Below are 24,371 nucleotides of genomic sequence, written 5' to 3'. Positions count from 1 at the left end.
TTGACCAGAAAATTAAAAGCTCATAGGATTCCAAGGAAAAGTGGGAAGTTGGACCCAAAGTTGGTTCAGTGGCAAGTAGCAAAAAGTAATGGTCATTCAACTTTTTGTAACTGGAAGGTTGTTTCCATTGAGGTTCCACATTGCTAAGTACTGGTCTCCTTCCTGTTTATGGTACAGTAAGTCATAAGAACATAAGAAATAGGAGCAGGAGTAGGCCAACTGGCCCTTCGAGCCTGCCCCGCCATTCAACATGATCATGGCTGATCTGAAGCGAATCAGTTCCACTTACCCGCCTGCTCCCCATAACCCCTAATTCCCTTATCAATCAGAAAACTATCTACCCGTGATTTAAACATATTCAACGAGGAAGCCTCCACCACTTCAATGGGCAGAGAATTCCAGAGATTCACTAACTTCTGAGAGAAGAAGTTCCCCCTCAACTCTGTTCTGAACCGGCCCCCCCTTATTTTGAGGCTGTGCCCTCTAGTTCTGGTTTCCCTTCTAAGTGGAAAGAATCTCTCCACCTCTACACTATCCAGCCCCTTCATTATCTTATATGTCTCTATAAGATCACCCCTCATCCTTCTAAACTCCAACGAGTACAGACCCAATCTGTTTAATCTCTCCTCATAAGCTACACCCCTCATCTCCGGTATCAACCTGGTGAACCTTCTCTGCACTCCCTCCAAGGCCAATATATCCTTTCGCAAATAAGGGGACCAAAACTGCACACAGTACTCCAGTTGCGGCCTCACCAGTGCCTTGTACAGTTGCAGCAAGACCTCCCTGCTTTTATATTCTATCCCCCTCGCGATAAAGGCCAACATTCCATTCGCCTTCTTGATCACCTGCTGCACCTGCAGACTGAGTTTTTGCGATTCGTGCACAAGGACCCCCAGGTCCCTCTGCACAGTCGCACGATGTAATTTTTCTCCATTTAAATAATATTCCAATTTACTATTATTTCTTCCAAAGTGGATAACCTCACATTTGCTAACATTATATTCCATCTGCCAGATCCTCGCCCACTCGCTCAGCCTATCCAAATCTCTCTGCAGACTTTCCGCGTCCTCCACGCAATTCGCTTTCCCACTCACCTTCGTGTCATCAGCAAACTTGAATACCCTACATTCAGTCCCCTCCTCCAGATCATCTGTGTAAATGGTAAACAATTGAGGCCCCAGCACCGATCCCTGCGGCACGCCACTGGTCACCAACTGCCAACCAGAAAAGCACCCATTTATCCCAACTCTCTGCTTCCTGTTAGATAGCCAATCCCCAATCCACGCCAACACCTTACCCCTAACTCCGTGTACCCCAATCTTCTGCAGCAACCTTTTGTGAAGCACCTTATCGAACGCCTTCCGGAAATCTAAAAACACCACATCCACCGGTTCCCCTCTGTCAACCGCACTAGTGACATCTTCATAAAAGTCCAGTAGATTCGTCAAACACGACTTTCCCTTCATGAATCCATGCTGCGTCTGCTTGATCGAACCATTCTTATTCAGGTGCTCTGTTATTTCCTCTTTAATAACGGACTCTAGCATCTTCCCAACCACGGACGTTAAGCTAACCGGCCTGTAGTTACCTGCCTTTTGTCTACTTCCTTTTTTAAACAGCGGCGTAACAGTAGCTGTTTTCCAGTCAGCCGGCACTACCCCAGAGTCCAGCGAATTTTGATAAATTACTACTAACGCATCTGCTATTACCTCAGCCATTTCTGAGGTATGCATTCCTGGGATGCATTCCATCCCACTCCATCTTTAAGTCCTTACTTAAAGTCGACTCACTTAACTTTGTTTCATTTTAATGTTGTTAATAAAGTAGCATCAGATACGATAGTGACTTTAGCAGATACCTTAGTGACTTTTAAGGGACATCTGGATAAATACATGAATAGGATGGGAATAGAGGGATATGGTCCCTGGAAGGGTGGGGTTTTAGTTAAGTCGGGCAAGGCTTGGAGGGTCGAAGGGCCAGTTCCTGTGCTGTATTTTTCTTTGTTCTTTATTTGATAAAAATTGCCAGGTTAACTTTGCTTGTCACTGACTTCCTCTTCTGTGGCCTGTCTACCCACGTAACTTTTCCCAGTGTTTCCATTCTTTCCCTCAGTCCCTCTTCCTCCTCCTCCTAGCCGTGCCAATTCTTTCAGTCTTGATGACTCACCCAGCCTTTCCAACTGCCACTCATTGATGACTTACTGCTCTTTGCTTCCCAGCCTCTGTCCTCAGAGCTGTTCTTAGTGACTCTGGACTTTTGACTCCACACTTGGCTTCACTTCTAAATTTGCACCAAGTTCTAGAGTCCACCTGTTCAATGCAATGGAATACAATGTGGGAAAGCGTGAGCTTATGCACTTTGAATGGAGGTGTAAACTATTTTCTAAATGGGGAACGAATTCAGAAATCGGAAGCACAAAGGGACTTGGAAGTCCTAGTTCAGGATTCTCTTAAGGTTAACTTGTAGTTAGCTATGATAATTAGCTTAGATAATTAGCTATGAAGAGAGGTTGGAGAAACTTGCGTTTGTTCTCACTGGAACGACGGAGGTTGAAAGGCGATTTGATATTATGAGGGACAGGACAGAGTAGATAGACAGAAGCTTTTTTGAGGAAGTGACAAAGATGATAGATTAGGGAAAGGCAGTGGATGTTGTATACATGGACTTCAGTAAAACCTTTGACAAGGTACCTCATGGTAGACTGGTACGAAAGGTGAAGTCACACAGGATCAGAGAGTTGGCAAGGTGGATACCAAACTGGCTTGGTCATAGAACATCTCGCCAAGGCCATCCCCACACCCCCACTTCTTGCCTTCAAACAACCGCACAACCTCAAACAGAACATTGTCCGCAGCAAACTACCCAGCCTTCAGGAGAACAATGACCACGACACCACACAACCCTGCCACAGCAACCTCTGCAAGACGTGCCGGACATTCGACACGGATGCCATCATCTCACGTGAGAACACCATCCACCAGGTACACGGTACATACTCTTGCAACTCGGCCAACGTTGTCTACCTGATACGCTGCAGGAAAGGATGTCCCGAGGCATGGTACATTGGAGAGACCATGCAGACGCTACGACAACGGATGAATGAACACCGCTCGACAATCACCAGGCAAGAGTGTTCTCTTCCTGTTGGGGAACACTTCAGCGGTCACGGGCATTCGGCCTCTGATCTTTGGGTAAGCGTTCTCCAAGGCAGCCTTCACGACACACGACAACGCAGAGTCACTGAGCAGAGACTGATAGCCAAGTTCCGCACACACGAGGACAGCCTCAACCGGGATCTTGGGTTCATGTCACACTATCTGTAACCCCCACGACTTGCCTGGGCTTGCAAAATCTCACTAACTGTCCTGTCGGGAGACAATACACATCTCTTTAACCTGTGCTTAACCCTCTCTCCACTCACATTGTCTGTACCTTTAAGACTTGATTACCTGTAAAGACTCGCATTCCAACCATTATTTTGTAAATTGAGTTTAGAACATAGAACATAGAACATTACAGCGCAGAACAGGCCCTTCGGCCCACGATGTTGCACCGACCAGTTAAAAAAAAAACTGTGACCCTCCAACCTAAACCAATTTCTTTTCGTCCATGAACCTATCTACGGATCTCTTAAACACCCCCAAACTAGGCGCATTTACTACTGATGCTGGCAGGGCATTCCAATCCCTCACCACCCTCTGGGTAAAGAACCTACCCCTGACATCGGTTCTATAACTACCCCCCCTCAATTTAAAGCCATGCCCCCTCGTGCTGGATTTCTCCATCAGAGGAAAAAGGCTATCACTATCCACCCTATCTAAACCTCTAATCATCTTATATGTTTCAATAAGATCCCCTCTTAGCCGCCGCCTTTCCAGCGAAAACAATCCCAAATCCCTCAGCCTCTCCTCATAGGATCTCCCCTCCATACCAGGCAACATCCTGGTAAACCTCCTCTGCACCCTCTCCAAAGCCTCCACATCCTTCCTGTAATGTGGGGACCAGAACTGCACACAGTACTCCAAGTGCGGCCGCACCAGAGTTGTGTACAGTTGCAACATAACGCTACGACTCCTAAATTCAATCCCCCTACCAATAAACGCCAAGACACCATATGCCTTCTTAACAACCTTATCTACTTGATTCCCAACTTTCAGGGATCTATGCACACATACACCTAGATCCCTCTGCTCCTCCACACTATTCAAAGTCCTCCCGTTAGCCCTATACTCAACACATCTGTTATTCCTACCAAAGTGAATTACCTCACACTTCTCCGCATTAAACTCCATCCGCCACCTCTCGGCCCAACTTTGCAACCTGTCTAAGTCTTCCTGCAGACTACGACACCCTTCCTCACTGTCTACCACACCACCGACTTTGGTGTCATCAGCAAATTTGCTAATCCACCCAACTATACCCTCATCCAGATCATTAATAAATATTACAAACAGCAGTGGCCCCAAAACAGATCCCTGAGGTACACCACTTGTAACCGCACTCCATGATGAATATTTACTATCAACCACCACCCTCTGTTTCCTATCCGCTAGCCAATTCCTGATCCAATTTCCTAGATCACCCCCAATCCCATACATCTGCATTTTCTGCAGAAGCCTACCATGGTGAACCTTATCAAACGCCTTACTAAAATCCATATATACCACGTCCACTGCCTTGCCCCCATCCACCTCCTTGGTCACTTTCTCAAAAAACTCAATAAGGTTAGTAAGGCACGACCTACCTGCCACAAAACCATGCTGACTATCACCTATCAATTCATTACTCTCCAAATAACTATAAATCCTATCCCTTATAATTTTTTCCAACATCTTGCCGACAACAGAAGTGAGACTCACCGGTCTATAATTCCCGGGGAAGTCTCTGTTCCCCTTCTTAAACAATGGGACAACATTCGCTAACCTCCAATCTTCTGGTACTATACCAGAGGCCAACGACGACCTGAAGATCAGAGCCAGAGGCTCTGCAATCACTTCTCTTGCCTCCCAGAGAATCCTTGGATAAATCCCATCCGGACCTGTAGTTTGTGTCTTTATATGCCCTGTTTGTGAACAGAACTCCCACTCACCTGACGAAGGGGCAGTGCTCCGAAAGCTAGTGGCTTTTGCTACCAAATAAACCTGTTAGACTTTAACCTGGTGTTGTGAGACTTCTTACTTGGTCATAGAAGAGAGAGTAGCAGTAGAGGGGTGATTTTCTGAATGCAAGTCTGTGACTAGTGGTGTTCCACAGGGATCAGTTCTGGGACCTTTGTTGTTCGTAGTACATACAAATGATTTAGAGGAAAATGTAGCTGGTCTGATTAGTAAGTTTGTAGATGACGCAAATATTGGTGGAGTTGCGGATAGCGAAGAGGATTGCCAGAGGATACAGCAAAATATAGGCCAGTTGGAGACTTGGGCGGAGAAATGGCAGATGGAATTTAATCCGGATAAGTGTGACATAATGCATTTTGTAAGGTCCAATACATGTAGGAATTATACAGTAAATGGTAGAACCCTTCGGAGTATTGACAGGCAGAGAGATCTGGGCGTGCATGTCCACCGATCTCTGAAAGTGGCAACGCAGGTGAATAAGGCAGTCAAGAAGGCATACAGCTTGCTTGCCTTCATTGGTCGGGGCATTGAGCATAAAAATTGGCAGGTCATGCTGCAGTTGTACAGAACCTTAATTAGGCCTCATTTAGAATATTATGCACAATTCTGGTCGCCAGACTACCAGAAGGATGTGGATGCTTTGAAGAGGTTTACCAGAATGTTGCCTGGTCTGGAGGGTGTTAGCTATGAGGAGAGTTTGGATAAACTCATTTTGATTGAGTAGAGGCGACTGAGGGACTTCACTGGTGCATTCTGGGAGAAGTCAGACCAGCAACATTTACCAAGAAGTGGGAAGCGGAAGATCTGATGTCAAGGTGCAGTAAGCCCGAAACACTACATTAGTGTTCCCCTCCTTCCTCCTCTGACCAAACACATTGACGAAGGAAGAGCGGTGGATGTGGTCTATATGGACTTCAGCAAGGCGTTCGATAAGGTCCCCCATGCAAGACTTCTTGAGAAAGTGAGAGGGCATGGGATCCAAGGGGCTGTTGCCTTGTGGATCCAGAACTGGCTTGCCTGCAGAAGGCAGAGAGTGGCTGTGGAGGGGTCTTTCTCTGCATGGAGGTCAGTGACCAGTGGAGTGCCCCAGGGATCTGTTCTGGGACCCTTGCTGTTTGTCATTTTCATAAATGACCTGGATGAGGAAGTGGAGGGATGGGTTGGTAAGTTTGCTGACGACACCAAGGTAGGTGGTGTTGTGGATAGTTTGGAGGGATGTCAGAAGTTGCAGCGAGACATAGATAGAATGCAAGACTGGGCGGAGAAGTGGCAGATGGACTTCAACCCGGATAAGTGTGTGGTGATCCATTTTGGCAGATCCAGTGGGATGAAGCAGCAGTATAATATGAAGGGTACCATTCTTAGCAGTGTAGAGGATCAGAAGGACCTTGGGGTCCGGGTCCATAGGACTCTTAAATCGGCCTCGCAGGTGGAGGATGCGGTCAAGAAGGCGTACGGCGTACTAGCCTTCATTAATCGAGGGATTGAGTTTAGGAGTCGGGAGATAATGCTGCAGCTTTATAGGACCCTGGTTAGACCCCACTTGGAGTACTGCGCCCAGTTCTGGTCACCTCATTACAGGAAAGATGTTGAAGCCATTGAAAGGGTGCAGAGGAGATTTACAAGGATGTTGCCTGGATTGGGGGGCATGCCTTATGAGGATAGGTTGAGGGAGCTTGGTCTCTTCTCCCTGGAGAGACGAAGGATGAGAGGTGACCTGATAGAGGTTTACAAGATGTTGAGAGGTCTGGATAGGGTAGACTCTCAGAGGCTATTTCCAAGGGCTGAAATGGTTGCTACGAGAGGACACAGGTTTAAGGTGCTGGGGGGTAGGTACAGAGGAGATAGAACATAGAACATAGAACATTACAGCGCAGAACAGGCCCTTCGGCCCACGATGTTGCACCGACCAGTTAAAAAAAAAACTGTGACCCTCCAACCTAAACCAATTTCTTTTCGTCCATGAACCTATCTACGGATCTCTTAAACGCCCCCAAACTAGGCGCATTTACTACTGATGCTGGCAGGGCATTCCAATCCCTCACCACCCTCTGGGTAAAGAACCTACCCCTGACATCGGTTCTATAACTACCCCCCCTCAATTTAAAGCCATGCCCCCTCGTGCTGGATTTCTCCATCAGAGGAAAAAGGCTATCACTATCCACCCTATCTAAACCTCTAATCATCTTATATGTTTCAATAAGATCCCCTCTTAGCCGCCGCCTTTCCAGCGAAAACAATCCCAAATCCCTCAGCCTCTCCTCATAGGATCTCCCCTCCATACCAGGCAACATCCTGGTAAACCTCCTCTGCACCCTCTCCAAAGCCTCCACATCCTTCCTGTAATGTGGGGACCAGAACTGCACACAGTACTCCAAGTGCGGCCGCACCAGAGTTGTGTACAGTTGCAACATAACGCTACGACTCCTAAATTCAATCCCCCTACCAATAAACGCCAAGACACCATATGCCTTCTTAACAACCTTATCTACTTGATTCCCAACTTTCAGGGATCTATGCACACATACACCTAGATCCCTCTGCTCCTCCACACTATTCAAAGTCCTCCCGTTAGCCCTATACTCAACACATCTGTTATTCCTACCAAAGTGAATTATCTCACACTTCTCCGCATTAAACTCCATCCGCCACCTCTCGGCCCAACTTTGCAACCTGTCTAAGTCTTCCTGCAAACTACGACACCCTTCCTCACTGTCTACCACACCACCGACTTTGGTGTCATCAGCAAATTTGCTAATCCACCCAACTATACCCTCATCCAGATCATTAATAAATATTACAAACAGCAGTGGCCCCAAAACAGATCCCTGAGGTACACCACTTGTAACCGCACTCCATGATGAATATTTACTATCAACCACCACCCTCTGTTTCCTATCCGCTAGCCAATTCCTGATCCAATTTCCTAGATCACCCCCAATCCCATACATCTGCATTTTCTGCAGAAGCCTACCATGGTGAACCTTATCAAACGCCTTACTAAAATCCATATATACCACGTCCACTGCCTTGCCCCCATCCACCTCCTTGGTCACTTTCTCAAAAAACTCAATAAGGTTAGTAAGGCACGACCTACCTGCCACAAAACCATGCTGACTATCACCTATCAATTCATTACTCTCCAAATAACTATAAATCCTATCCCTTATAATTTTTTCCAACATCTTGCCGACAACAGAAGTGAGACTCACCGGTCTATAATTCCCGGGGAAGTCTCTGTTCCCCTTCTTAAACAATGGGACAACATTCGCTAACCTCCAATCTTCTGGTACTATACCAGAGGCCAACGACGACCTGAAGATCAGAGCCAGAGGCTCTGCAATCACTTCTCTTGCCTCCCAGAGAATCCTTGGATAAATCCCATCCGGACCAGGGGATTTATCTATTTTCAGACCCTCCAGATGTCAGGGGTAAGTTTTTCACTCAGAGGGTGGTGGGTGAGTGGAATCGGCTGACGTCGATGGTGGTGGAGGCAAACTCGTTGGGGTCTTTTAAGAGACTTCTGGATGAGTACATGGGATTTAATGGGATTGAGGGCTATAGATAGGCCTAGAGGTAGGGATATGATCAGCGCAACTTGTGGGCCGAAGGGCCTGTTTGTGCTGTGGCTTTCTATGTTCTATGTTCTAAAAAGGCCACTGTGAGAGGGTAAAAGTGATGGTAAGAGTTTTATAAATTTAATTGGTGCTCGAAATGTCAGTCAGTGGGGTTAAGTGTTGCACGTGTGAGATCCGTGACGCTTCCAGCGTCTCGGATGACTATGTCTGCAGGAAGTGCACCCAATTGCAGCTCCTTACAGACCGTAAGGAGGAATTGGTAGGGCTAGGGAACCGTGGTGCACCAAAAAAGTTTCTTTGTTGGTTAAAAAGAAAAAGGAGGCTTATGTTCGGATGAGACGTGAGCACTCGGGTAGTGCACTAGAAAGCTTTAGATTGGCTAAGAGGGAGTTGAAGAGCGAGCTTAGAAGGGCTAAAAGGGGACATGAGAAGACTTTGGCGGATAGGGTTAAAGAGAATCCTAAGGCGTTCTATAGGTATGTCAAGAACAGAAGGTTGGTTAGGGCAAGTTTAGGGCCAGTTATAGATGGCAGAGGGAAGTTATGTGTGGAACCGGAGGAGATTGGTGAAGCATTGAACCAATATTTCTCTTCGGTGTTCACGCAAGGGGACATGAATATAGCTGAGGAGGACACTGGGTTGCAGGGGAGTAGAATAGACAGTATTACAGTTGATAAGGAGGATGTGCAGGATATTCTGGAGGGTCTGAAAATAGATAAATCCCCTGGTCCGGATGGGATTTATCCAAGGATTCTCTGGGAGGCAAGAGAAGTGATTGCAGAGCCTCTGGCTCTGATCTTCAGGTCGTCGTTGGCCTCTGGTATAGTACCAGAAGATTGGAGGTTAGCGAATGTTGTCCCATTGTTTAAGAAGGGGAACAGAGACTTCCCCGGGAATTATAGACCGGTGAGTCTCACTTCTGTTGTCGGCAAGATGTTGGAAAAAATTATAAGGGATAGGATTTATAGTTATTTGGAGAGTAATGAATTGATAGGTGATAGTCAGCATGGTTTTGTGGCAGGTAGGTCGTGCCTTACTAACCTTATTGAGTTTTTTGAGAAAGTGACCAAGGAGGTGGATGGGGGCAAGGCAGTGGACGTGGTATATATGGATTTTAGTAAGGCGTTTGATAAGGTTCACCATGGTAGGCTTCTGCAGAAAATGCAGATGTATGGGATTGGGGGTGATCTAGGAAATTGGATCAGGAATTGGCTAGCGGATAGGAAACAGAGGGTGGTGGTTGATAGTAAATATTCATCATGGAGTGCGGTTACAAGTGGTGTACCTCAGGGATCTGTTTTGGGGCCACTGCTGTTTGTAATATTTATTAATGATCTGGATGAGGGTATAGTTGGGTGGATTAGCAAATTTGCTGATGACACCAAAGTCGGTGGTGTGGTAGACAGTGAGGAAGGGTGTCGTAGTTTGCAGGAAGACTTAGACAGGTTGCAAAGTTGGGCCGAGAGGTGGCGGATGGAGTTTAATGCGGAGAAGTGTGAGGTAATTCACTTTGGTAGGAATAACAGATGTGTTGAGTATAGGGCTAACGGGAGGACTTTGAATAGTGTGGAGGAGCAGAGGGATCTAGGTGTATGTGTGCATAGATCCCTGAAAGTTGGGAATCAAGTAGATAAGGTTGTTAAGAAGGCATATGGTGTCTTGGCGTTTATTGGTAGGGGGATTGAATTTAGGAGTCGTAGCGTTATGTTGCAACTGTACACAACTCTGGTGCGGCCGCACTTGGAGTACTGTGTGCAGTTCTGGTCCCCACATTACAGGAAGGATGTGGAGGCTTTGGAGAGGGTGCAGAGGAGCTTTACCAGGATGTTGCCTGGTATGGAGGGGAGATCCTATGAGGAGAGGCTGAGGGATTTGGGATTGTTTTCGCTGGAAAGGCGGCGGCTAAGAGGGGATCTTATTGAAACATATAAGATGATTAGAGGTTTAGATAGGGTGGATAGTGATAGCCTTTTTCCTCTGATGGAGAAATCCAGCACGAGGGGGCATGGCTTTAAATTGAGGGGGGGTAGTTATAGAACCGATGTCAGGGGTAGGTTCTTTACCCAGAGGGTGGTGAGGGATTGGAATGCCCTGCCAGCATCAGTAGTAAATGCGCCTAGTTTGGGGGCGTTTAAGAGATCCGTAGATAGGTTCATGGACGAAAAGAAATTGGTTTAGGTTGGAGGGTCACAGTTTTTTTTTTTAACTGGTCGGTGCAACATCGTGGGCCGAAGGGCCTGTTCTGCGCTGTAATGTTCTATGTTCTATGTTCTATGTTCTATGTATGGATAGGTTGGAGCAGCAGTTGGATGCACTTAGGAGCATGAAAGTGGCAGAAAGCGTCATAGATAAGAGCTTTAGAGACGTGGTCACACCCAAGGTGCAGGCAGATAGATGGGTGACTGCCAGAAGGGGAAGGCAGTCAGTGCAGGAATCCCGTGGTCGTCCCCCTCTCAAACAAGTATACCATTTTGGATACTGTTGGGGGAGATGGCCTATCAGGGGATAACAGTATTATAATAGTCAGAAGCTTTTTCCCAGGGTGGAAGAGTCAATTACTCGGGGGCAGAGGTTTAAGGTGTGAGGGGCAAGGTTTAAAGGAGATATACGAGGCAGATTTTTTACACAGAGGGTGGTGGGTGCCTGGGACTCATTGCTGGGAGAGGTCGTGGAAACGGATACGCTCGTGACTTTTAAGGGGCGTCTTGACAAATACATGAATAGGATCGGAATAGACGGATATGGTCCCCGGAAGGGTAGGGGGTTTTATTTATGTCGGGCAGTATGGTCTATGCAGGCTTGGAGGGCCGAAGGGCCTGTTCCTTTGATGTAATTTTCTTTGTTTTTTGTTCTCACTGAAACAACGGAGGTTGAGGGGTGAACTGATAGAGGTTTACAAGATTATGAGTGGCATGGACAGAGTGGATAGTCAGATGCTCTTTCCGAGGGTGGAAAAGACAAGTCCTAGGGGACATAGGTTTAAGGTGGGTGGGGAAAAGTTTAGAGGAGATGTTTGAAGCAAGTTTTTTTTTCCCCACAGAGGGTGGTGAATGTCTGGAACACGCTGCCCTGGGAGGTGGTGGGAGCAGGTACGATAGTGACATTTAGTGGGCAACTAGACGAATACATGAATAGGATGGGAATGGATGGATACAGACTCCATAAGTGCATATGGTTTTAGTTTAGGCAGGCATCATGATCGGCGCAGGCTTGGAGGGCCAAAGGGCCTGTTCCTGTGCTGTACTTTTAGAAACAGAATCCCTACAGTGCAGGATGAGGCCATTCGGACCACGAGTCTGTACCAATAACAATCCCACCCAGACCTTATCCCCAGAACCCCACAGATTTACCCTGCTAATTCCTCCGACCTACACATCCCGGGACACTAAGGATCAATTTAGCATAGCCAATTCACCTAACCTGCACATCTTTGGACTATGGGAGGAAACCCACGCAGACACAAGGAGAACGTGCAAACTCCACACAGTCAGTGACCCTAGCTGGGAATCAAAACCAGGTCCCTGGAGCTGTGAGGCAGCAGTGCTAACCACTATACTACTGTGCCGCCTGTTCTTTGCTCTTTTTCCCCAGGGTGGAAGAGTCAATTACTAGAGGGCATAGGTTTAAGGTACAAGGGGCAAGGTTTAAAGGAGATGTACGAGGCAAGTTTTTTTTACACAGAGGGTGGTAAGGGGATCAAAGGTCATGGGGAAAAGGTGAGAAATATATCAGCCATGATTGAATGGCGCGCAAATTCGATGAGCCGAATGACCTAATTCTGCTCCTATATCTTACGGTCACAGTCCAAAAATGTGCAGGCTAGGTGGAGTGGCCATGCTAAATTGCCTCTCAGTGTCTCAAAACGTGTAGGTTAGATGGATTAGCCATGGTAAATGTGTGGGGCTACAGAGATAGGGTGAGGGAAGGGGCCTGGGTAAGATACTCTGTCAGAGAGTTGGCGCAGACTCAAAGGGCCAAATGGCCTCTTCTACACTGTAGGGATTCTATGAAGTCTTTCTTTTGCTTCTTTCTTTCAAACTGAGTTTTGGTCTCTTAGTCTGAGGAAAGACATTCTTGCTATTGAGGGAGTCTCCAGACAGATTCCTGGAATGGCAGGACTGATATACGAAGACAGACTGGATCAACCGGGCTTGTACTCACTGGAATTTAGAAGAATGAGAGGTGGTCTCGAAGAAACATATAAAATCCTGATGGGACCGGACAGGCTAGATGCGGTAAGAATGTTCCCAGTGTTGAGGGAGGTGCAGAACTAGGGGTCACAGTCTAAGAATAAGGGGTAAGCCATTCAGGACTGAGATGAGGAAGAACTTCTTCCTCATCTGATTGTGAGCCTGCGGAATTCTCTACCACAGAAAGCTGTTGGGGCCAATTGGTTAGATATGTTCAAGAGGGAGCTGGACGTGACCCTCATGGCTAAAGGGATCAAGGGGTATGGAGAGAAAGCAGGAGTGGGATACTGAAAGTGCATGATCAGCCTTGATCATATTGAATGGTGGTGCAGGCTTGAAGGGCCGAATGGCCTACTCCTGCACCTATTTTCTATGTTTCTAAACTCGGAGAAGTGAGAGCTAATGCAATTGGAAGGGCAAAGAAGGCAAGAAGTCCCGCATCATTTCTTTGGGTACATTGTTGACTGCATCAGCGCCACTTCCTGACTCATCATGAACTGGAGAAATGTACCCTTTCCTCACATTCACCTTGTGCATATCTGACTCTTTATTCCCACAAATTCTCTGACTCTTTCTGGAGACAGCCCATCAACCAATATTCACGACAAACTCACAGGCTCCCTTGACTGCACCTTCAGTAATGGACATAAGCTAGAGGGAGAACATCGGGAGCTCAGGTTGAGTGGTCACTGAAAGTATAGGCACATTGAACAGCAGCAGGAAGGAGAATGAATGGGACCATGCGATTCAGTCACAGGTACGGACGCACAAATCCCAGAGGCTGAGTCTGCAAAGGATGTGAGTACTCGGATGTGAGCCCGGAGCACTGCAGTCCCAAACCCAGAACACCCCCCCCCCCCCCCCCCCCCCCCCCAGTGCCTGGAGCTCAGCACCCCCCCCCCCACACCCGGAGCTCAGCGCCCCCCCCCGCCCCCACACCCGGAGCTCAGCGCCCCCCCCCCACACCCGGAGCACAGCGCCCCCCCCCCCCCCCCCCCCCCCCACACCCGGAGCTCAGCGCCCCCCCCCCCCCCACACCCGGAGCACAGGGCTCCCCCCCCCACACCCGGAGCACAGCGCCCCCCCCCCCCCCCCACACCCGGAGCTCAGCGCCCCCCCCCCCCACACCCGGAGCACAGCGCCCCCCGCCCCCCCCACACCCGGAGCACAGCGCCCCCCCCACACCCGGAGCTCAGCGCCCCCCCCCCACACCCGGAGCACAGCGCCCCCCACCCCCCCCACACCCGGAGCACAGCGCCCCCCCCCCCCACACCCGGAGCACATGTAAAACAAGTGCAGAAAATAATAAATTAATTACACTTGATACATAGTGAGGAAAGTTCATATCTTTGGAATCTAACAGTCAACATGAGGGGAAAAATGCAGTACTTGCCTTTTTCAGTGGGACTGTACTCCGGAACCAGTTATAATCAGGGGAGACTTTTATCTCACACATAGTGACTGGGACATCTAATGTTGCAGGAAGTCTGTTTAAAGCACGACAAAATGCAAGTTATTGCGCAGTTGTTTGGTCATACAGAAAAAGCTTCAAAGCATATTCGTGAATTCTTTCAGGTGGGAGGGACAACATAAGGCAGTTAAGAAAGCATATCCAGAACAAAATTAATAGCTACTTGGACAAACATGGGCTACTTAAGGAAATCATGATGTGGAGATGCCGGCGTTGGACTGGGGTAAGCACAGTAAGAAGTCTCACAACACCAGGTTAAAGTCCAACAGGTTTATTTGGTAGCAAATACCATAAGCTTTCGGAGCAATGCTCCTTCGTCAGATGGAGTGGTCTCTGTTCTCAAACAGGGCACAGACACAGAAATCAAATTACAGAATACTGATTAGAATGCAAATCTCTACAGCCAGCCAGGTCTTAAATGCACAGACAATGTGGGTGGAGGGAGCATTCAACACAGGTTAAAGAGATGTGTATTGTCTCCAGACAGTACAGCTTGTGAAATTGTGCAAGTCCAGGAGTCAAGCTGTGGGGGTTACTGATAATGTGACATAAATCCAACATCCCGGTTTAGACCGTCCTCATGTGTGCGGAACTTGGCTATCAGTTTCTGCTCAGTGACTCTGCGCTGTCGTGTGTCGTGAAGGCCGCCTTGGAGAACGCTTACCTGAAGATCCAAGGCTGAATGCCCGTGACTGCTAAAGTGCTCCCCAACAGGAAGAGAACAGTCTTGCCTGGTGATTGTCGAGCGGTGTTCATTCATCCGTTGGCGTAGCGTCTGCATGGTTTCCCCAATGTACCATGCCTCGGGACATCCTTTCTTGCAGCGTATCAGGTAGACAACGTTGGCCGAGTTGCAAGAGTAGGGACCATGTACCTGGTAGATGGTGTTCTCACGTGAGATGATGGCATCCGTGTTGATGATCCGGCACGTCTTGCAGAGGTTGCTGTGGCAGGGTTGTGTGGTGTCGTGGTCACTGTTCTCCTGAAGGCTGGGTAGTTTGCTGCGGACAATGGTCTGTTTGAGGTTGCGTGGTTGTTTGAAGGCAAGAAGTAGGGGTGTGGGGATGGCCTTGGCGAGATGTTCGTCTTCATCAATGACATGTTGAAGGCTCCGGAGGAGATGCCGTCGCTTCTCCGCTCCGGGGAAGTACTGGACTCGGTCAACGTTGTCTACCTGATACGCTGCAAGAAAGGATGTCCCGAGGCATGGTACATTGGGGAAACCATGCAGACGCTACGACAACGGATGAATGAACACCGCTCGACAATCACCAGGCAAGACTGTTCTCTTCCTGTGGGGGAGCACTTCAGCAGTCACGGGCATTCAGCCTCGGATCTTCAGGTAAGCGTTCTCCAAGGCGGCCTTCACGACACACGACAGCGCAGAGTCACTGAGCAGAAACTGATAGCCAAGTTCCGCACACGAGGACGGTCTAAACCGGGATGTTGGATTTATGTCACATTATCAGTAACCCCCACAGCTTGACTCCTGGACTTGCACAATTTCACAAGCTGTACTGTCTGGAGACAATACACATCTCTTTAACCTGTGTTGAATGCTCCCTCCACCCACATTGTCTGTGCATTTAAGACCTGGCTGGCTGTAGAGATTTGCATTCTAATCAGTATTCTGTAATTTGATTTCTGTGTCTGTGCCCTGTTTGAGAACAGAGACCACTCCATCTGACGAAGGAGCATTGCTCCGAAAGCTTATGGTATTTGCTACCAAATAAACCTGTTGGACTTTAACCTGGTGTTGTGAGACTTCTTACTGTACTTAAGGAAAGCCAGCACAAATTTGCTCAAGGTAAATCACATTTAACTAACTTTATTTTTGCTGAGCTTACAGAGAGGGTTAATGAGAGGAAACACAATTTAAAGTGGTGTACATGGACTTCCAAAAGGCATTTTATAAAGTGCTATGAAGGAGGAAATTTTCCAGAAAACCATATTTGCATCATCAAACATATTTCTATTGGACTAATTGGCACCACTCATAACGGGCCAACAATGCAGAGGGGCACCCCCGGATGGATATTCGATCGGGTCTCCCCCTGCACAGCTGAGAGACTCACGAATTTCAGAAACTACGGAAGATCCCTAATCTGCCTAGCAACAGCACGTAGCTGCATTTTTAAACTGGCCAAGGCAGACATAAAAATCTGATAAACTAAGAGATAAGGATAAAAGGTTAAGAATGAAATACCCCAGACACCCAACAGGACAGGATGACATTAACACTCAATCTCACAAGCAGGAAACACAGACACGGAACAATAGGATCAATTTAAATAAGAGGACACATAGAGATGGTAATGGGAAACGCATTTAGACACCGGGGCAGGACCAAGTAATCCCATTAACACGAACACACACCATACAAATGCTAATCCATGAAACTTCCTAGGGACTTTTGAAACTGACAGACCACTTTATACATTGTGTAAAAAAAGGCATAATCAAATGTTCCCGCGCGAATTTTGGATCCCTATAAAGATCCAGAGCTGATGTGATTTAATTGAGATCAACGTGGCCAAGCCACTGTTTCTGAGCTGGCTACGGGGGTCTCCCTGGGATCCCAGTAATTGTACAATAAAGACACGCTTTGAACCTTGATTTGCGACTCAACTTCTATTCTGCACTGGTAAGGGATATTTCCCTACAACAAAATGGCGTAGTCAGCAGGATTTGATATCTGACTTCTGACTGATGGCCACAGTTTGAAAGTCGGGATCAAATTTAAACGAATCTGATACAAATCCAGAGCAGTCAAAGGCGAGTGCAGGTCTCCGTTCAAAGTGAGGTACCTTTAAGGGTTAGGGTTTGTCTGTTTTAAGTATTGTTGTCTTGTAGAACTGTATAATCTTGCCTAAGTTTTTAAATTGAAACAGAAGTCCGCACTAAAGAGGTACAGGTCAGAACGACCGCGTGGAAGAAGGTAAGTAACTTTTAACTTTAATAGGAGTAAAGGACCAGAGGTAAAGATAACAGGTTTTGGGCTATTTGATAACAGGAATTAAGACTAATATAAAGATAAGTACCGCATGCAGAACTAATTGGTGTAACTAACCCAGGATTGTAAATGAAACCGCTGTCTGTGCCAAGGCAATAGGACAAGGGAGTGCTTGACTCAAGGTGCCCTACTCTAAACTGGACGTTAAGAGGAGAAATCTCCCACGCTAAGGTTGGGTTTTGAAGCGGGCGCTAAGAGGCACAGGCACTCAGGGTGCAAGGCACGGACAGTGTAAATCGGGTAACAACACTGACTCTGAAGGGATGAACAACCTCAGAGTCGATACAGTTACTAACTATAACAGGGGCTTTGATAACAGAATACATGTGTGTAAGTGTTGAGGAAAAGGGGACCCGATCCATCCTGACCAAGAGACACGACGACGGAGGATCCATTAGGGACCCGGGCGGAGTTTGATAACCTTGTTCGTCTGTAGGGAACACCACAGCCCATAGCAGGATACCCGGTTTTGGGGTAACGGATCAACCCTGCTAGTGGGGGTGGTGGCCGAGCGGGAGGCGTTGTACTTAGAGGGGCTGGGAACAGGGGCGGACAAACCCACTAAACAACCAGCACACATCCCAATAAGACAACACAAAATAGTCCAAGCGTGAGGTGTCAGGAATAGTTGGGGGAGCCCAGGGGAAAGAGACCCACTGGAACCTCACTACGAGGCCCTACAGCAATACAGACGGTGCTGGGGCAGTATCAGTGACAGGAGATAAGGGAGAGAGTTGAGGCACTTTTACTGTAGCAGCCAGCATACGGGGGTTGCAGGACTGCTAGACAGAAAAATGGCAGACCACGTTGTTAAGGGAGAAACTGCAGTAGCTCTCATTTTGAAGTATCTGTTAGCCAGAGAAGCGATTGTTGCAAAGATGAAACGGAACGGGTGGAACGCATCACAAACTTTAGAAGATCAAAGAAAGTGGGTAGACGGAGTTAAACGGGACAAAACAAAAGTAATGGGAGTAATATTAGTGACCCAGTTAGCTGGACTAATTGAGGAAGTAAATGCCTCAATGGAGGAGAGACACAAAGAGACAGAACAAATTAAAGTATTACAGGAGAGAGTGAGGGAATTAGAACACAGAAGACACACTGCGGAGATAACGCAGAGATCAGAGGAAACGGACCCTCGGCGCCCATACGAGTCAGTGCAGAAACATACAGCCACTCCAGCATCAGAAGAAAACGTAGAAAATTATAATCTAGCGCCAGTCACGAGAGGAGGGACATTAGCACAACCAAAGGCAACCTATAAGCCTTTTACGCCAGGGGAAAGGCAGCAGATGGATAGGAGAGATCTTAGTTTTTGTATTTCAGTGTGTTTGTGAGATCTGGTAGCTTGTCGAATGTAGGTGGTTGTTGTTGTAATTAGATTGAGAGCAGGGAGCTCTTTGTTCCTGTGGAATGTTTGCTACAGGCAGTGGGTGCAGTGTATTGCACCTTGGTTTAGCCTCAGGGGGCTGGGAGAGTGTTAAAACTGTTAAAGATTAAAGTGATAGGATTTCTTGAATTTACTTCTGCTTTGAGTTAATTACAGTTTGGAAGAAAGAAGAATAAAAGCGATTGTCTTAATCAATGTTCTGTATTCTCTTTGAATGTTTTACACTCATCCCAGTCTGAAATGATAAGTTTGAATGAAAAAGGATGTACTGTGGAATGACTTTTGGAAGCTTCCATGTGTATATATGTGTGTGTGTTTAAACAAAGTGGTTGCGTGGATGCTTTGTTGTTGTTTGTTTTAATGTTAAGAAAGGATTTAAACCTTGGAAGGAAGCATGTGCTCTTTCCTTTGTCTTGAAGTAGAAATTATAAGAGTTAGTTGAGGAGTTAAGAGAAGAAAATAAGTTATTTTGTGGAAAGGTAGAAAAGCAGGAACAAAAGACTGAGGTCTATGAATTAGTTTAAAGTATATCAAGTCAGTGAAATACAGTATTAATCGCAGAATATCGCGATTTGCGAACGTCAGATAGTTTAGTATTCTGAACTAGTTAAAATTATGTACTGCCGTCGGAATTTCATGAGCCATCAAGGTTCAAGGTTTGCCAAATATAAAAGCACTGCAAAGCTTAAAACCTAGCCAGTTAAGAAACCAAAATGTTCCTAATCAAATAACTGGTACGTATTGTACCTGCTTTGATTTTGATTCGGCGCCTGTTACTTTTCCTAGAGTGCGGGGGTTTCGATCTGGAGCTCAGTTTAAAAAAAGAAACGGCTTAAATTAAAAGGGTTTGGATATCACGGGTACGATGTGTAAAGTGGTATGATACAACTGCCGCTTGATTATTTTTATTATACAGTATAGCACTGCCATATAGACACAAGAATAACATCAAATCCTGAAAAGCCTTAACCAACTTTGTATGATATATTCATATACTATATTGGGCATTGATAAAGACATAATTATTTTGTGAAGTACTGTGGTGTAGCGCTTGCACGCAAACAAATGATCAAATTAGAGATAGTGTAAGAGTACTCATATAAAGATCGGAACTGTATGGCATGTGATTTTAATGGGGAAAGCGATGTCTTTTGATAAGACTACATACAAATGAATGGATGTATCCGACAATACATCCGAGACCTTAGCACCCAATTGAAGGGGATGCGCCGGTCCGTAATTTCTAATCAGGCACAGGTCGACGCAGAGGGGGACTCAGAAATATTACCAGAAGTCCCAAAGGCCGGGAGCCGGGTATTAACAAAAGTGCTTCCTGCAAAACCAGGATTTGCCCCAAGATGGCACGGACCTTACGAGGTCATTATTAGCGGAGATACCTGTGCCTGTATAGATATAAGGGGACAGGGGGTCTGGAAACACTGGACCCAATTAAAACTATATGAGAACAAATGAACTAAAAGATACCGTTTTGCTCATTCAACTTCAACAGGAACCAGGACCAGATCTACTATCAAGACGTCGGAACCAACTACTTTTAATTTGATTGCCTGTTTATTTTCTGTATATACTGTAATTGTAAAATACTGTTGGAAAAAAAAAGAGCGATATGGGAACAGGGACATATCTGATAATAACCCTGACCATTGTAAATACACTCCAACATATGGGGGTTAGGGGAGCAGAACCACCAATCATGGAAGGAAACCTATTCCTGAAAACACACATCCAGATCTATGGGAATAGGACCGCTTGTTACCCCTCAGCGCGATCAGTAAACTCCCTATTCATCGCAACACCAGGGTGGCTCCCACAAGAGTTATTCACTATTGACACATCGGGGGCACCCTGCAAAGAACATATTGGGTACTTTAAGCAAGGGATACAAGGAAGGTGTGTAGAGCTCACTGAGCCGGGAATTCTAAGGGGGACGGGACCCCAACCGGAGGAGACACATGGGAACTACCCACAATGTTTTAAGGGAGAGGGATGGGGGTGCGTGCATGCCTTTGTCCCTAAAAATGATTCGTGCGCTGAGGCACATTGTGCTCTCCAGGAGTGCCGGGTCCGGGAAGGACACTTCACTTGTGACTGCAAGCAACAAAAATGCATTGCAGTCACCGCGGGTAGGCAGCTTATGTGTGGCAAGTGCAACGGCACCCACGTAAGCTCAGCCTCGGGGACATATCCATTTGATTCTCGCCAAGAGGTACAATCAAGTGGACAGTCAAGGGGGAGGGAAGGTTCCACAAGATGGGGCCATGCGGTCAAACGACCCCGGGGTAATGCATGTTATCGGGTTAAAGACGGGTACGTGTTTTATTTAAAAATGTATATATGACGGCCACAGACAGGCCTCCAAGGTTCTTTTCCGTAGGGACAATCAGACCTCTCACGGTTCCATGCCCAAGCGAAGGGCATGTCCAGAAACGCATAGTGACCAGGGCCATCAGCGCAGAATTTTGCTCCGACTGGCAGGCCCCTGTCACACTAGGGTCTTCTTTAGGATATGGATTTCTGGGGACACTATCCCTGGGAGGCGCCGCAGGGGTGATCAGTGCCAGTAATAGGAACTTCTTCATATGTGGACTGACCATTTTAGGAAACAACACCCTACAAGCATTAGGCGCAATTGACCAAGAACTCGCAGAACTCAGACTATACACACAACAAACGAGATATGCGGTGGACTATCAGCTAGCCAGACAAGGGGGGGTATGCACCATCATCAAGGAAAAATGCATCACATACGTACACGACGAGACACTAAACATAACAGCAGCCATGTCCGGGATACAAAAGCAATTGGATAACTTTAAACAGGGGTTAACAGGGACTGATGGGTGGTTAGGATGGCTGTTTAACACAGTTTGGGGAGCATATATTATGAAGGGATTAATCCTAGTAGTAGCCATCCTGTTCACACTCTGCCTTGGCCTAACCTGTATTAAAGTGATATGTGCAAATATTACATCAAGAATGCTACCCACTGCCAGTATCCAGATGCAAGAACTTAACAACGACCCAGAAGAGGAGGAACAACGGCAAGGACAACAGCTGTACAAATCACTGTTCCTCTGAAGGTCGTCCATGGGGGGTCAGCCATGAATGGCACCCCCTGGACGAGAGGAGGGACTGAAGGAGGAAATTTTCCAGAAAACCATATTTGCATCATCAAACATATTTCTATTGGACTAATTGGCACCACTCATAACGGGCCAACAATGCAGAGGGGCACCCCCGGATGGATATTCGATCGGGTCTCCCCCTGCACAGCTGAGAGACTCACGAATTTCAGAAACTACGGAAGATCCCTAATCTGCCTAGCAACAGCACGTAGCTGCATTTTTAAACTGGCCAAGGCAGACATAAAAATCTGATAAACTAAGAGATAAGGATAAAAGGTTAAGAATGAAATACCCCAGACACCCAACAGGACAGGATGACATTAACACTCAATCTCACAAGCAGGAAACACAGACACGGAACAATAGGATCAATTTAAATAAGAGGACACATAGAGATGGTAATGGGAAACGCATTTAGACACCGGGGCAGGACCAAGTAATCCCATTAACACGAACACACACCATACAAATGCTAATCCATGAAACTTCCTAGGGACTTTTGAAACTGACAGACCACTTTATACATTGTGTAAAAAAAGGCATAATCAAATGTTCCCGCGCGAATTTTGGATCCCTATAAAGATCCAGAGCTGATGTGATTTAATTGAGATCAACGTGGCCAAGCCACTGTTTCTGAGCTGGCTACGGGGGTCTCCCTGGGATCCCAGTAATTGTACAATAAAGACACGCTTTGAACCTTGATTTGCGACTCAACTTCTATTCTGCACTGGTAAGGGATATTTCCCTACAACAGCTACATAACAGGTGAATGATGAGTCTGGGGAAGGGTGTGCAGATAGTTTGGGTCATGTTGAGATCAAAAAGGTGGTGGTATTGGGGTTCTTGAAAAACATTAAGGTAGACAAGTCCCCAGGGCCTGATGGGATATACCCCAGAATACTGAGAGGGGCAAGGGAGGAAATTTCTGGAGCCTTGAGAGAAACCTTTGAGAGCACAGTGGTTAGCACTGCTGCTTCACAACGCCAGGGACCTGGGTTCGATTCCTGGCTTGGGTCACTGTCTGTGTGGAGTTTGCACATTCTCCTCGTGTCTGCGTGGGTTTCCTCCGGGTGCTCCGGTTTCCTCCTACAGTCCAAAGATGTGCGGGTTAGGTTGATTGGCTATGCTAAAAATTGCCCTTAGTGTCCTGAGATGCGTAGGTTAGAGGGATTAGTGGGTAAATGTGTAGGGATATGGGGGTAGGGCCTGGGTGGGATTGTGGTTGGTGCAGACTCGATGGGCCGAATGGCCTCTTTCTGTACTGTAGGGTTTCTATGATTCTTTGTATCCTCACTGGCTACAGGGGAGGTCATGATGTGGATGCCGGCGTTGGACTGGGGTAAACACAGTAAGAGTTTTAACAACACCAGATTAAAGTCCAACAGGTTTATTTGGTAGCCGGGGCGGCACGGTAGCACAGTGGTTAGCACTGCTGCTTCACAGCTCCAGGGTCCCGGGTTCGATTCCCGGCTTGGGTCACTGTCTGTGTGGAGTTTGCACATTCTCCTCATGTCTGCGTGGGTTTCCTCCGGGTGCTCCGGTTTCCTCCCACAGTCCAAAGATGTGCGGGTTAGGTTGATTGGCCAGGTTAAAAATTGCCCCTTAGAGTCCTGTGATGCGTAGGTTAGAGGGATTAGCGGGTAAATATGTGGGGGTAGGGCCTGGGTGGGATTGTGGTCGGTGCAGACTCGATGGGCCGAATGGCCTCCTTCTGCACTGTAGGGTTTCTATGATTCTATGAAATGCCATCTTGCAAATGGCATTTGCTACCAAATAAACCTGTTGGACTTTAACCTGGTGTTGTTAAAACTCTTACAGGGGAGGTCCCAGAGGATTGGAGAATAGCCAATGTTGTTCCTTTAAGGAGGGTAGCAAGGATAATCCAGGTAATTACAGGCCGGTGAGCCTTACGCCAGTGGTAGGGAAATTATTGGAGAGGATTCTTACAGACAGGATTTACTCCCACTTGGAAATAAGTGGACATATTAGCAAGAGGCAACATGGTTTTGTGAAGGGGAGGTCGTGTCTCACTGATTTGATCAAGTTTTTCGAGGAAGTGACGAAGATGATTGTCCACATGGACTTCAGTAAGGCCTTTGACAAGGTCCCTCATGGAAGGCTGGTACAGAAGGTGAAGTCGCATGGGGTCAGAGGTGAGCTTGCAAGATGGATACCGAACTGGCTCGGTCATAGAAGACAGAGTAGCAGTGGAAGGGTGTGTTTCTGAATGGAGGGCTGTGACTAGTGGCATCCCTCAGCGATCAGTGCTGTGACCGTTGCTGTTTGTAATATATATATGATTTGGAGGAAAATGTAACTGCTTTGATTAGTAAGTTTGCGGATGACACAAAGGTTGGTGGAATTACGGATAGCGATGAGGACCGCTGGAGGTCACAGCAGGATATAGATCGGTTGGAGACTTGGGTGGAAAGATGGCAGATGGAGGTTAATCCAGACAAATGT

General features: G+C 47.0%; 1 protein-coding gene across 2 annotated transcripts in view; it reads right to left on the bottom strand.

Moving 5' to 3' along the window:
• Positions 1-24,371, bottom strand: part of spg21 (SPG21 abhydrolase domain containing, maspardin) — a 137,042-nt gene that overhangs the window by 94,088 nt on the left and 18,583 nt on the right. Inside the window, exon 3 of one of the 2 annotated variants that reach the window (XM_078241603.1) lies at positions 14,282-14,375. In XM_078241603.1, coding sequence (XP_078097729.1) covers positions 14,282-14,344 — 63 coding nt within the window. In that variant the 5' untranslated portion in view covers positions 14,345-14,375. Of the gene's footprint in view, positions 1-14,281; positions 14,457-24,371 lie in introns of both variants that reach the window. The other variant, XM_078241605.1, reaches the window with a different exon arrangement.

The sequence above is a fragment of the Mustelus asterias genome, chromosome 24, assembly GCF_964213995.1.
Source record: "Mustelus asterias chromosome 24, sMusAst1.hap1.1, whole genome shotgun sequence".
NCBI classification, from domain to species: Eukaryota; Metazoa; Chordata; class Chondrichthyes; order Carcharhiniformes; family Triakidae; genus Mustelus; species Mustelus asterias.
The sequence above is the reverse complement of the archived record's forward strand: the minus strand, read 5'-3'. Positions and strand labels throughout refer to the sequence as shown.